The sequence below is a fragment of the Trichoderma gamsii genome (genome assembly GCF_001481775.2).
Source record: "Trichoderma gamsii strain T6085 chromosome Unknown Scaffold_3.2, whole genome shotgun sequence".
Classification (NCBI taxonomy): Eukaryota; Fungi; Ascomycota; class Sordariomycetes; order Hypocreales; family Hypocreaceae; genus Trichoderma; species Trichoderma gamsii.
The window spans coordinates 564,826-576,492 of record NW_020171340.1 but is presented as its reverse complement, the minus strand read 5'-3'; the positions used below and the strand labels follow the sequence as shown (position 1 = coordinate 576,492).

General features: G+C 49.6%; 2 protein-coding genes across 2 annotated transcripts; one reads left to right on the top strand and one right to left on the bottom strand.

Annotated features, from left to right (window-relative positions):
- Positions 1–639: 639 nt before the first annotated feature.
- Positions 640–3,976, bottom strand: TGAM01_v201182 (exportin-T; the record flags this gene model as incomplete). Its single annotated transcript, XM_018805414.1, has 3 exons — positions 640–2,153; positions 2,229–3,762; positions 3,965–3,976. 3 exons carry the CDS (start codon positions 3,974–3,976, stop codon positions 640–642), a joined length of 3,060 nt encoding a protein of 1,019 aa, XP_018661323.1.
- Positions 3,977–9,368: 5,392 nt separating this feature from the next.
- Positions 9,369–10,248, top strand: TGAM01_v201181 (GPI anchored serine-rich protein; the record flags this gene model as incomplete). Its single annotated transcript, XM_018805413.1, has 2 exons — positions 9,369–10,087; positions 10,155–10,248. 2 exons carry the CDS (start codon positions 9,369–9,371, stop codon positions 10,246–10,248), a joined length of 813 nt encoding a protein of 270 aa, XP_018661322.1.
- Positions 10,249–11,667: the final 1,419 nt, after the last annotated feature.

Here is an 11,667-nt window from a genome sequence, read left to right as displayed (position 1 = left end):
CTTTATTTCATACCAAAGGTCGGATATCGCTTTCCTTTCCTAGGTACCATGAAATCTTTTGAAGGCCTACCTAAATAAGATGTATTGCGACAGACTGCGGTGGGATATGCTACTTTACTAAACGTAGGTAGATACCCGGCTCTACACCGTGATCGAATATCGCGAGGGAATTCGATATCACATACACGAAGAAACCCATATTTTCCAGATGCGGTATAGATGACGCTTCAAACAAAGTCTAGAGAGTGCAGACGTGCCATCATGTCAACCATCGTCTACACGATTTCCATTATAGTATATATGCTATCCTACCTACCTACCTACCTACCCAACAAGTCCTCCTACCAGATACCGGAAAACCCGTTATACCAAACCACCACGCATGTGCGCGGACCTAACAAATGAAAAAAATATCATCTTCTTTTGTCTTTAGTATTTTTTGAGAATAAAATGGGGGATAAAACGTTGCAGTTTTATGTGTTGCTTCTATGATATGCCGCACCCCACCCCCTCTTTTTCTCACATGATCTCGTTTTTCGTGTCCGGCTCCAATCTAGCACTTTGACACATGCCACTCCTAGCCGCTACTTATACCATTGTATATAAAGTCATCAATCTCAAGTGGACTGCAGACTCTCATCACCTGCTGCTTAACAGCTGCTGGAGGTAGTTTGAGAATTGTCGCTTGTCCGTTGAGGTCGTCAAAGATCGCAAAAAGTCATCGCCGTTGATGCCCAAGCTGGGGAAGACTTCATTCTGCATTTGGTGGATGTAAACATTACCAGTTTTAGTATATATCATCTGCTCCAATGCCGCAATTTCCGTCAACACTTGTTTTGTCTGTGCATCAGATGAGGGCTTGAAGCTAGGGTTTCGCATAACTTCCCAACACGTTGAGTGGAATCTTTCCATAATGAAATGGTCAAATCCAGGAATTGCTGGGCTAGGGCTGCCCGTTGGCGCCGTTGGTTCTCGTGAAATGGTGGCAACATCAGGGCCGCCCCAAAGAGCGGAAATCCGAGCCATAATCGTAAACGCCAGTCGACTCGGCCCAAGGTTTCCATCCAAGGTCTTTGCTAGTTCGAGAACAGAAGCAATCATTGGCTCAAAGAAGCCTTGGTTTGCTTCACTGATAAGAACTCCCTCTAGTCCGTTGTTCAGGATGATTTGTATGAAGGAGAGATATTCTCGTCTAAGTTCTGCCAACTGTATCTCGTCATCGGTGCCAGAGATGGGTTCTCCAAGGCCTCCGAAGATGCGTTGAAGAAGCGGTGTTAATAGCATGTTGAGGACGTCATAGATTTCTGTTTTGAAGCCAAACACCACCTGATCCAGAAGTCGCAGGAACATTGCCATCTCGTCCTTAGATGAGCTTTGCGAGAGTAATCCTTCGATCCACTTAGGAAGTTGGGGGAGAACAGCGGCACCTAAAACGCCGAGCAGCTTGGAAAAGGCTGACCTGCAAGCGGTCCTAATCTCTGCTGATGAGTTCAGCTCACGAAGAGCAATGAGAATGGCCTCTGCAGCGCGAGAAAATTCGTCAGAGACAAGTTTATCCGGTGGCCCATGCTGATTTGCTGCGGTCGATCCTGGAGTCCAGTCGGAAAAGCCGTGTGCCAAGGTACCTAGCGCCATGACAATGTGATGAATTTGCAAGCTTGCTTGTGCGTCCCCACCCTTGGCTCGAGGAAGGTGAACCTCCATATCTTGAAACAGAGGATCCATTACAGATCGGGCATATAAAGCTTGGTTTTCGGCCGGCGTGCTATGCGTTGAAGAGATGCATCCAATAGCCTCAAAGAGGTAGAGCTGGCTGGTGAAGAGAGCATCGGCTGAATGGTCAGACTCATCTGACGACATGTCATCGTCGGCATCTTCTCCAGGAACCTCGGCCTTGATGGGCAGCAGGTCTCCGATGGACTGAATGACAGTTTCGGCGACATTTCCCACACGTGATCGAAGATGCTTGATGAACCTGTGGAACAAGTACCAGGATCGGGTCTTGATGCGAACATGATTGTGGTGGACGAGGCGAACAAAGTTTTCCAGAACTTGAGGGATATACTGCGAATGAGTTTCAAAAACAACACAATACCGGACACAGATTTCCATGTATTGGAGGACGATTGCAGGGTGCGAGAAATTAGCGATTCCTATATCCACTTGTTAGCCACGTTCCGGTATCATCGCTCCAGTGGCCTGCATATTGCTTTTTCGCTAGTACTTACCTGATTCGACCATCTTCTGCATCATGACAACCAATCGTTCGGAAGCTTCCGTAGATGGTTGGCTCTTTGTGCCTAGACCCTGGTTCGGTAACGCAAGTTCTCCAAAGAGGTACATCTCATGCAGTGCAAGGTCAAGGTCCCGCCAATCCATGTGCGACCCCTGCTGGTCCAGCGTCTGGAAAGTGGTCGCCACTAGATTGCTAAGTACGTCCATATATAGATTCTGGTCAATAGCCGCAATGGTCTTTTGAAGGTACTGCAGGCGTCTTCGAAGTTCTTGGAATTCTGCCTCGTCTGTTTGCTCGTCCTCGTTACCCCATGACGTCGTCTCATCGTATCGCATCTTCTGAACAATTGCATTGAGTATCGGCGAGAGCATGTTTGAATACTCTTGGTTGAGTTGCCCTAGTTTTCGGAGGAAAGTGAGGAGGTCGGTCAACGATGGAATGACTGTGGAACACACTTCGTCGTACTCGTCCGAGAAGAAGCGCAGAAGCAGCGGGAGAAAGCCATCCAGGTGTTGCTTGGCCCGTGTCCGGGTGTCATCGGTAGCCTGGTTGTCGTCGAGAGCCCTGATAATATCCGCCACGGTGGTGTTGACGAGTTTAGCAATAGCCTCGGCAAGGTCTGTATCGTACTGCGGGGTGCCTTTGAGGTCGTTGAGCATTGGGCTGGCAACCAGCTGGCTGACAATATCCTGCAAGTTGAGGAATGAAATCATATCCATCTTGTCCGTCGACCGCATCTTCTTGCCACAAATCTCAGTCAGGGTGTCGATAGCGGTATCTCGCACTTTGTCTTCGCTACCCGTTCGTCCAACAACGGGTAGCAGCAGGTTAAGCATATCCTGGCTGACGACTAGAGAAATGTCCATCCAGCTAACCCATTTGCCGATAACTTTCAAGACTAGGTCTACAACGACATCGTTTCCGCTGTATCTAGAAAGAAGCTGCTTCCAAGATTCGGCAACTTTCTGCATATCCTGAGCACGCAGCTGGTCTTTGAGCTCAGTATTTCGCTTGGAGTCGCCGCTCTGTCGTGAAAGCAGCATGTCTGCAATCTCGTCGTGTACCGATGATAGGACTCGTAGGTAAAAAAGAACACCAGAGACGTTGTCGACATTCTGGTGAAGCCCGGTCAAGTCGAGGAAGTCGTCGAGGAAACTCTGCCAGCCGTCGCGGTAGAGAAAGACGAATAGATATGTCAAAGTCTGCGTAAGCTTGTTCTGGAGATGGGCAGGGTCCGGCTCCTGCTGGACACCTGCCCCGTATGACTGGCGGACATACTGCAGCAAGGTGTGTTTGAGAAAAGCTAAGCTCTCTCCATCCAGACCTTGTGTATGAACTGCATAGTTGACCACCTCCAAACACACCATGCGCACAACTTCAGACGTTCGAGGGATCCGGGCAAAAAGATTCGTACAAGCCTGCCATCCCTGCGGGTCGCTCCGTAGCTGGTTTAGATATTCAAATGCTTGCTCTTTCACCGACTGGTCGGATGTAGGATTCGACAGAATCTCAACGGCATTCTCGACCTAATACAAGGAGCGTTAGCTATCTCTGAAGTCTCCAGGTGGCAAGCATAAGGCATAACAGATGTTTTGGAGCTGTGACGCCAAAGATGGCCACACCTCCAACGGCTTTCTTTCTCAATCCATGACAGCTTCAGCCAGAGAAGGCTCCGATGGCGGGGCAGCACAACAGGGATACTAGAAGAAAGGCAGCAGACTGACGTACCTGGGCCTCCATTCTCAAATTCAAGTTGATAAAACAAAAAACACCAAAGAAAGTTGTATGCTAAAACGGGATGCTGCTATAACTCTGGCAGCCTTGTGCATGCAGCATCCAGCATGCTTATAATTATTAGGCGGCGACAAGGCTACCGTAGAGGCATGCCTAGGTCGGAAGATATTTTTTCTTGTGCTCTTGTCGTACCGAGTTCGACCGGGGAGGACGTTCGCCGTGGATCGAAGGTGGTGAAAATAAGAGGCGGAACCCACAGACGTCAAAGTCAGCCTCTTATCGTCGCTCGGACACAAAATGTGCGTCTTTATTCGCTATTTCAAAAGTCGGTGCAGGCTCAAATGGTATATGTGGGGTGCTAGGTGCGAAGAAGTTTGGTGCGGATGATTTTCGGACAAATCCTGTGCTGTGGGCACGGAGAATAGCACTGTGGCCATAGGCAGCATTCCCCTATTGTGCCACAGTATGTATTATTCATCACTCGGTTATCGCCATCACAGCAAGTGAGGCTGCGATAAGGGAGCCAGGAGGCAGCAGCCGGCCGGCTCGTTCAACCATCATCTCAGAAGCGGCTCGGCTTTCATAGAGCAATAGCTATACCAAAACTTACAATTGTCAATACTGAGCGCTACAGCATCAGCTTACAGCATGCACACTCATGTCGGATGAAGTCGCAACAGATGCTAAAATATTACCGATTTCTTGTGCTCACGTGTATCATTATGAAGCTCCCTACATATACGGCGGAGCTATGGAATTATAATACTCTTCATACGGTAAATCCCAAGCGCAGCCTATAATGGGTAATTATGACAGCAAATCCGGGCATCTCACGCCAGGAAAGATGATATGTGAATACTAAATGACAATCCGCCTGTTGTTAATTCAGTAGAGCCCCATACAAGTGAAGCACATCGTCTAACCTGTACTCTATACTTGCAGATTTCTCATGTTGGTTTATACATTAGCTAAGCTTACAAAGTGGGCTTCGTAGATATGGATGCCGCGCAGATCTGTCACTGCATGAGTAGCTGGTCACTGCAGACTCGGGCTTTGCCGTCTCACAATACGGGTACACGCGTAAAGCTGTATGGATCTGTCTGATGTACTTGTAGCTCGACTTTACTGTACTATTTAGGTACTTGCTCAAGGTTGATTTTCGTTTGACACACTGCAATGCACAATGCAATGCACATACCCTGCCATGCTATTTTCAGCAATGGAACTGAGCATCAGCACCTTGAAATAGAAATAAACTCGTTATCCGTTAGAATTAGCTTGAGCTAGAAGTTTCAGAACAGAATTAAGCTATGGTGAGTGTGGTTCTCCCTGTATGATACAGGCAAGTGGACATCTATCTTTTCCACTCAGCCTCACTGGTCTCTGATGCCCAAGTCAGCTCTACACTCTATTGTTGATAATGTTTGCGGGAGTTGCTAGGAGTAAGTCAAAGGAGACTTGAACAGGGGCCTGCTTCCCATCGATAACATGGCTGCTAAAATACGAAGCAATTGAAACAACAATCAACTACAACCAAGTCGTAATGTTAATCTAGCATTCGGAAGGTTGGTCAATAATACTGCAAGTATTTCCGTTGGCACTCGAAGGCCTTTGTTACATCCATTAAGCGATACCACTTTTATAAAGAGGCGAAGTTGTTACTCGTGAGTTGTTGTAACATTGGCCACCGCCGCGTGCCCGTGCGCATGTAACCAACCCGTACTGTAGCTCGGCCGTTTCATCTCTTATTTCGTACAACTGAGTCTATAATCAACCTTGTAACTGGGACGCGAGATGGCTAATTATAGGCCATACGAGTAGAACCTAGGTGTAGTGATGCCACAGATTTTGATAAAGCCATTAATAGCGAGCGATAAGGAAACCTGCCAAGATACAGTAACGTCATTGCAGACGATCAAACACACGAGACAGAGAAGGACAATGCGCAGAGGCGCTGCTGGGGATCGACAGGAGCACTCTCAGGCCAGCGAGTGCTCAAACGAATCACCAGATGCAGCCGCTGGGTCTATTGACGGATAAAATCATTCGGAAAACGCGCCAATGCGATGATCAATGGAGAGAGTTTAATTAGGCCGTGCCACAGAGCAAGCCTCTTGCCATTGCGCACAGTGTGAGCAGCGCTGCTGAACGGGGCACTTGCAATGCCAGCTTATTTCGCAGCAGCGTGCGGTACTTCTCTCACCGCCTCCAGCTGCTCTCACGCACCTCCTAACTTGCCTGTTTGCCCTCCGCAATACCGCCCTACTTGGACCTACAAACAGCAAGCTGCACTCTACGAATACTCCATCACGACACATAGTCATGTTCCCTGCCCATGCTCTGGAAACGGAGCATAGCGCGGTGCCCAAATTGGCCAACAAACCCCTCAATCTGCACCCATTCGCCTTAGCAGCATCTCGGTCCAGGAGGAGCCAAGTTTTGTTAGCTCCAGGTGGCTTCGGGCTAACCATCGTCGAAGCAATCCCCCTCATTCGGCGAGGCGAATGCCGCCGATTTCACCTTCTAAGAGCAGTCTGGGCGATGAAGGACTAGTAGCTCTCCATGGCCGCGGCTAATTTACATCAAATCACCGCTCTGCTTTAGCACGGCGAGAGCTGCTGCCAGGGGCGACTCCACAGAATGCGGGCGACTGCGAGCAAGATTGGCTCGAGGCAAGCCACAAAAACGCTTGAATCTCTCTGAGATGGGCGGGTGAGCAACGGTTCCTGCATTAGCGCACGTGTGGCGTCCAGCCGACCAACTTCAAGCGTGCCGACCATCCTTTTTTGATTACAGTATTCAGCATTTTCGCCGCAAAGTTGGGAAAGTGTAGGTAGGCATATGCTCGCGCCAGCATGCTCTTACGGTTGCACGACATGCTCAACTTCAAGTGTGTGATGGCTGTGATAGAGCTTGGGAAAACATCGTTGCCTACAGTATGTCTTTGCTGTTTGCCTACCTACTAAGGCCTAGCCGAAGCCACGCTGTCAGTGTGAATTCACCGCTTGTTTCATCCCCTGCAACGCTTTCTTCTAGAAAGATACTTGGATTGGTAGAAGCCTCTGTATTGGCATGAGTACTGATACGGAGCAGGACTGTCACTGCCCAGGAGTATATTCCTCCTACTTGGTTGATGTTAGCAGCACTCTAAGCTCGAAAAGTGTCTGACGACCCACTCGGTCAGCAAAGAGACCTGGCATGCCCTAGCAGGAGAAGAAAGGGCAAGAGTATGGAGCACTGCTGCTGTGCTACCTGCACTACTATGGAGAGTACGGGTAGTGTGTGGCAAATGTGCAATCTTCATTTCCAAAGGATCATGTTACACACTTGTCGCTACTATATGGTACTTGGCTTGCTGGTAAGGGACAGCAGAAGGGTCGTGTTGTAACGTGCCAAGTGTGTTGGCCAATACGGTACACGTGGGGAGGCTGCCGGTAGTACAACTTCGTACCAGTCCCTGCACTCGCTCCTTGCTGCTCTGTTGTGAGCATCAAGTGACAGGGGCCAATTGCCCCTGGTATACGATGGCATCGCTTGTACCGGCGTGCTGTTTTGTTTGGAAAGATCTGGAACTTTGCCAAGACATGGTTCAAGCAGACTACGCGGCCAACAAATACGTCCATATGAGGAAATGAAGTTCATTGACTCCAATGTCTGGACTTCGAGATGTATTTCAAGCGCGCAGATGAGCAGTTGGCCTGGGCAGCTAATATGGAGCAGACAGCAGCCACTACAGCGCTCTCTACTCTAGTGACAAGGTGCAGTGATGAGAGAGTTTGGGCTGGATGTAGCGTCTGAAGACGTCCCTACCGCTTAAAGAGATGTCCACGAAAGGAAGGTTAAACGCTGGGATAGACGGCGATATCCCTTCGATATCATCCCCCGGCAGCAGAGACGACGGCAAATGCAGGCACTCCTAGTGCCAGCGCTACGTTGAAGCCGTGTACTGGAAATATTAAATGGAAAATGGACATTTGGATACTCTGTACTCGTCACTCTGTTATGATAGACAGCCGGTCTCACAATGCTTCACTTGCTCGGTGGTGAGGGTGAGCCAACTTCGCCAATCTGGTCAGTCTCATGCAAGTCCCAGCTGTCTGCCGGGTCCCTTCTTTTCTCCCTGTGCATTCTGCTGGGTTTGCTGCAGGCCAGCCAGCACTTGTCATCAAAGGTAGTCCTTTTCTAGTCCACAAAAAAGATCAACTTGAGACTGAGTTTCGAAAATACAGGCGCAAAGGCCCGCCTCCCGAGACGATCGACCTCGATCCTCAGCGGTATCACCTTGAAATCGCCACGGAAAGGTGATGCTTGTACGAGAATAGCACAGAGTGCTTCGTACAACGTGCGGTATGCAGGTACGAGTTGAGACTATCGACTCCAGAGATTAAATGCAAGCATTCTCAAACTTGTGGCCAGCGGAACGATGAAGCCGGTGACTAGCACAGAGTCGAAGGGGGGGGGGGGGTTCTCTCGCGTACTCCGTCGTCTTATCTCCAAAGGCGGTATTGCTGCCGAAGAAGCTCCAGCTCATAGACGAAACCAATTTAGAAGGTTGAAATGAAGGCATGTGCCTCTTGATGGAACCATTAACGACGGTGAGTTTTAGCACTGGTCTAAGCAGATTATTGGAGTACCTTCATTACTCAAGCTGCTGCAACCTCTATATTTCCCCCCATTGAATTCATTCACAATCAATCCCTACATGCGCACTCCTTGCCATCATTGCTTTATCGCTCATTGCTGTGGCAGGTCTACGTCGTATAAAGCACCTGTGCTGGCACAGCATGGCCCAAGACATACGAAAGCAAGGGTCATGCCCAATGGCGAGCTGATCTGCTGCCGCCGCAGGAGCGCAAACAAGCATCATGGTCCGCGCTGCTCATGCGCTCATGCGCTAATTCGCACGCTGGGCTCGGCCGTTTGGCGCACGGTATGGATTGATGTTGTACCTGCAGAAATCAGGACAGGGGTTGGCTGGTTTGCGCCCGGGATGGTTCGCGGACCCCCTCATCTTGGCCATTCTAAGAGGTGGATGAAACTGGCGCGACAAGCATCTCCACCCAGACATCCACTCAGGAACCCCCTAGATGGACATCCATTCTGGACGCAATTTCCCGGGGTATCCAATGGGATGGAGCAAGGCGAGTGCTCGCAAAGAGCTCACAGTCGATGTCGATATGCCTATTAATATGAGGCCACGCTCGGTCGAGCAGCATCTTCTTTTTCTTCTTCTTTTCTCTCCAGCCCACTAAGCATAATTACCAGCTCGCTCTGACTTCGGTCGTCCATTCTTTCAAAACAAACTGCAAACGAAGCTTTACGCTTTCATCCACTCTTTCAACCTAAAACAAAACCACTTCGTTCTTCAAGAACCACCAAAACCAAAAAATCATCCAAGATGCGTTTCACCACCGCCGCCGCTGTTCTGGCCACCTCGGTCCTCGCCCAGGAGCCCGTCTCCACCGACTACACTACCGAGTTGATCACCATCACCCAGTGTGCTGCCTCCATCACCAACTGCCCGGCCCGCCACCAGACCACCTCCGTCCAGACCAACTACATCCCGTTGACCACCTCTACCTTTTACGTGACCAACGTCCACACCGTCACCTCTTGCGGCCCTGAGGTCACCAACTGCCCGGCTCACAGCACCGTCCTGTCCACTGAGGTTGTCCCTACCTCCACCGCTGTCGGCCCGGTCATCACCTCTGCCCCGGCTCTTCCCACCACCCAGGTCTGGTCCAACGGCACTGCTCCTTACTCCTCTGTCGTTGCTCCTCCTCCTTACTCTGCTCCGGCCGCTCCCGTCAGCTCCGCCGCTGCCGTCTCTGTCCCCGCTGTCTCCATCCCGGCTCAGCTCCCCACCAGCGGCGTTGCTGCTCCCACTGGCGGTGCCCCCGGTGCCCCCGTCAGCTCCGCCGCCGCTCAGTGCCCCGGCAGCTCCGTCATCGCCGTCACCAAGAGCTACACCACCGTTCTGACCTCTGTTGAGTACCAGACCGTTGCTGCTCCTTGCGCTACCGCCCCTGCTGGTGGTGCCCCCGGCAACGGTGCTGGTGCTCCCTCTGGCACTGGTGCTGTTCCTCCTGTCCCCACTGGCCCTGCTGGCAACGGAACGTGAGTTTATACCTTTTATGATGATGATCAATATGTAATGGCATATATGCTAACTGCTTCAATTCAGCTCTGTTCCTCCCCCTGTTAACGGCGCTGCTTCCTTCACTGGCTCCGTCGCTTTCGCCGCCATTGCCGGTGCCGTCGCTGTGTTCCTTGCTTAAATCATTTCCTTGTAACTTTTTCTTGAGTTATTAGGCCTGCGGGACATGGCAACATACACACGACAGACATCCCTCTTGAGATTTGGCTGGACATGTACAAAGAGTTGGACTAGAGTTTATTTTCAATAATACTAGAGTTTTACGGCAAATATGGGACTATACCCCCTTGGAGTGTGTACTTATAATTCTAATCGCGCGGGCGTTCGCGGGGACGATCTAGTCAGACAGCCAACTGCGGGTCTCGTCCTGGATGTCTTTTTTTGAACGAAGCATTTTTTTTTGGTCACGAACTGAGATATCAAACTATTTAACGATTGTGCTTTTTCTTAGCATCTTCTTCAAGAATATTTTTACCTTTTGTTACTTATATCGATTGCGCCCAGTCTCACTGTCATGTTTATGATATTTTAGTAAAAAAGCAAACGCCTGTGTATGTGTGGGGGTGTGTTGTAAAGATGCCGGAAGTAGAACAATCGCCGCATCATCATTGTGAAACGAGCAAAGACATTTGTTTGTGGGTGCTCATTTCGCAAAGCGCTCAAGCTCTTGCCTGTGCGGGTTAGGGGCGTCACTGCGACGGAAATTAAACCGGAAGAGGCGAGAGTCGCTGTTGTGATTGGTGGGAAGAGAAGACGGCGCTTATGTAAGCAGACTTCCATATTGGGCTGCAAAGATACAGGAGGATGTCGTGTTTTGTTAGCATTGAGGGAGCCGGAACTAATCTGGATGCCTACAAAAATCAGTTGGTGATAATGGAGGGCCATTCACTCGTTCCTTTGGTCTGGCTTGGCGGGTACGTTGTCCGTGCTTTGTAATGTCAATAGAACACTAGACTTTTATTTGTAGTAACTCTGGATGACACACAACGCAGAACCGGGACGGGTACTTGCGCCGGTGCTCCGTATTATGGGATCTGGGCAAAACGGAGCGGAAGGCAAGATGGTCGTTTGTGGTCCGTACTCCGGTATTCCGAGACTCCATTGTCAAGAAAACTTTTTTTTTTTTCCCTTGGTTTCCTTTCTTGTGTTTGTTTGCCATCTTTATTTTTTATATTTTCGTTGTTGGCAATTCATTCTTTAAGATAGATCGGGATTGCCTAATTAGGGATTCGGCATGCCGATCGCTGCCGACTACCGACTTCCAACTAACTACAAGTACATGTGCCAACGGTTGAGATGCTACAGTACGCTGACGTAGATGATATGAACTGTTTGATCATGAATATCTCAGAATGTGTTTGGTGAATTAAATACTTTTTTTTTCTCTGTAGTAGAGTAGAGGACATTTGGGCCTAATGTATTACGTACCTAGGTAGTGAGTGGTATATCAGGTACATGGCAATGGTGGTCATACAAGATGCTTCATACACAGCCCGCAAGCACAGCAATGTGAGACAAAAAAAAAATAAGATTAGATAGT